We start from the raw sequence: 837 nt of genomic DNA on the forward strand, positions 1-837 counted from the left end.
GTTGCAGGATCAGCTTAGCCACACGGCTTACCTGCAAGTAACACGCCTAGGTTAAGATAGACATTGTACCGATACAATGGGACTTGCCATAACAATACACTACTCCCTCCTATTTGCCAACATATATAGAAGAGCAGAGAACGGGTACTCAGTAACATTGCAATATCACACAAAGAAATATCACTTCCAAGCTATAAATTCACTTAGACAACGCATCTTTTCATCTGCCACCGCCATGGAACCTGCCACCACCACCATGGAACTCGAAAATATATCTCAAAATACTGAAGCTGACCTTGGCAACGAGTTCTGGCAACCTGCCGACTTCAAATCCAAATACAATCCCTTCACTGACAAGCACTATGAGAAGGATATCTCGTTTTTCTTCTTCAAGCTCACAAGCTCTAACGCTGGGATCAATGACATTGACCAAAAGAGGTTCTACCCTCTTGGAGAAGGCAGTCCATGGAAATGGAAAATGCAGAAATATGGCCAAGATATGGTGTATCATGGCGAGCTGTTTGTCCCAGAAAAATACTTCCTCCAGTGAGTCATCGATTCAGAAAGTCCTGAGAAGAAACTGTCTCCAGACACACAGTACACCGGAGGCACTTTTCCATTGCTCGGTCCGTTGAAGCAGAGTCATCGAAGATTCACCTGCATAAATGAATGGAGAGGTCCACTCAATTGCCAGGATGCCAATGGTTAGCTTTATATTTAAAACCTTTATAGCTTAATAAAGCTTTATTTAATAAAAACCTAGCCCTAAATATAACTAAATCTTTAATAAATAAGCTTTTCTGCCTAACACTACCTACTAGTTTAACTTTTTCCCTA

The 837-nt window shown here is 41.3% G+C and overlaps 1 protein-coding gene across 1 annotated transcript; it reads left to right on the top strand.

The window, feature by feature from the left end:
* Window positions 1-235: 235 nt before the first annotated feature.
* Window positions 236-550, top strand: FSUBG_13916 (uncharacterized protein; the record flags this gene model as incomplete). Its single annotated transcript, XM_036678857.1, has 1 exon — window positions 236-550. The coding sequence occupies one exon, from the start codon at window positions 236-238 to the stop codon at window positions 548-550; it is 315 nt and encodes a 104-aa protein (XP_036530624.1).
* Between the last annotated feature and the right edge of the window lie 287 nt (window positions 551-837).

The sequence above is a fragment of the Fusarium subglutinans genome, assembly GCF_013396075.1.
Source record: "Fusarium subglutinans strain NRRL 66333 chromosome Unknown NRRL66333_c0000426, whole genome shotgun sequence".
NCBI classification, from domain to species: Eukaryota; Fungi; Ascomycota; class Sordariomycetes; order Hypocreales; family Nectriaceae; genus Fusarium; species Fusarium subglutinans.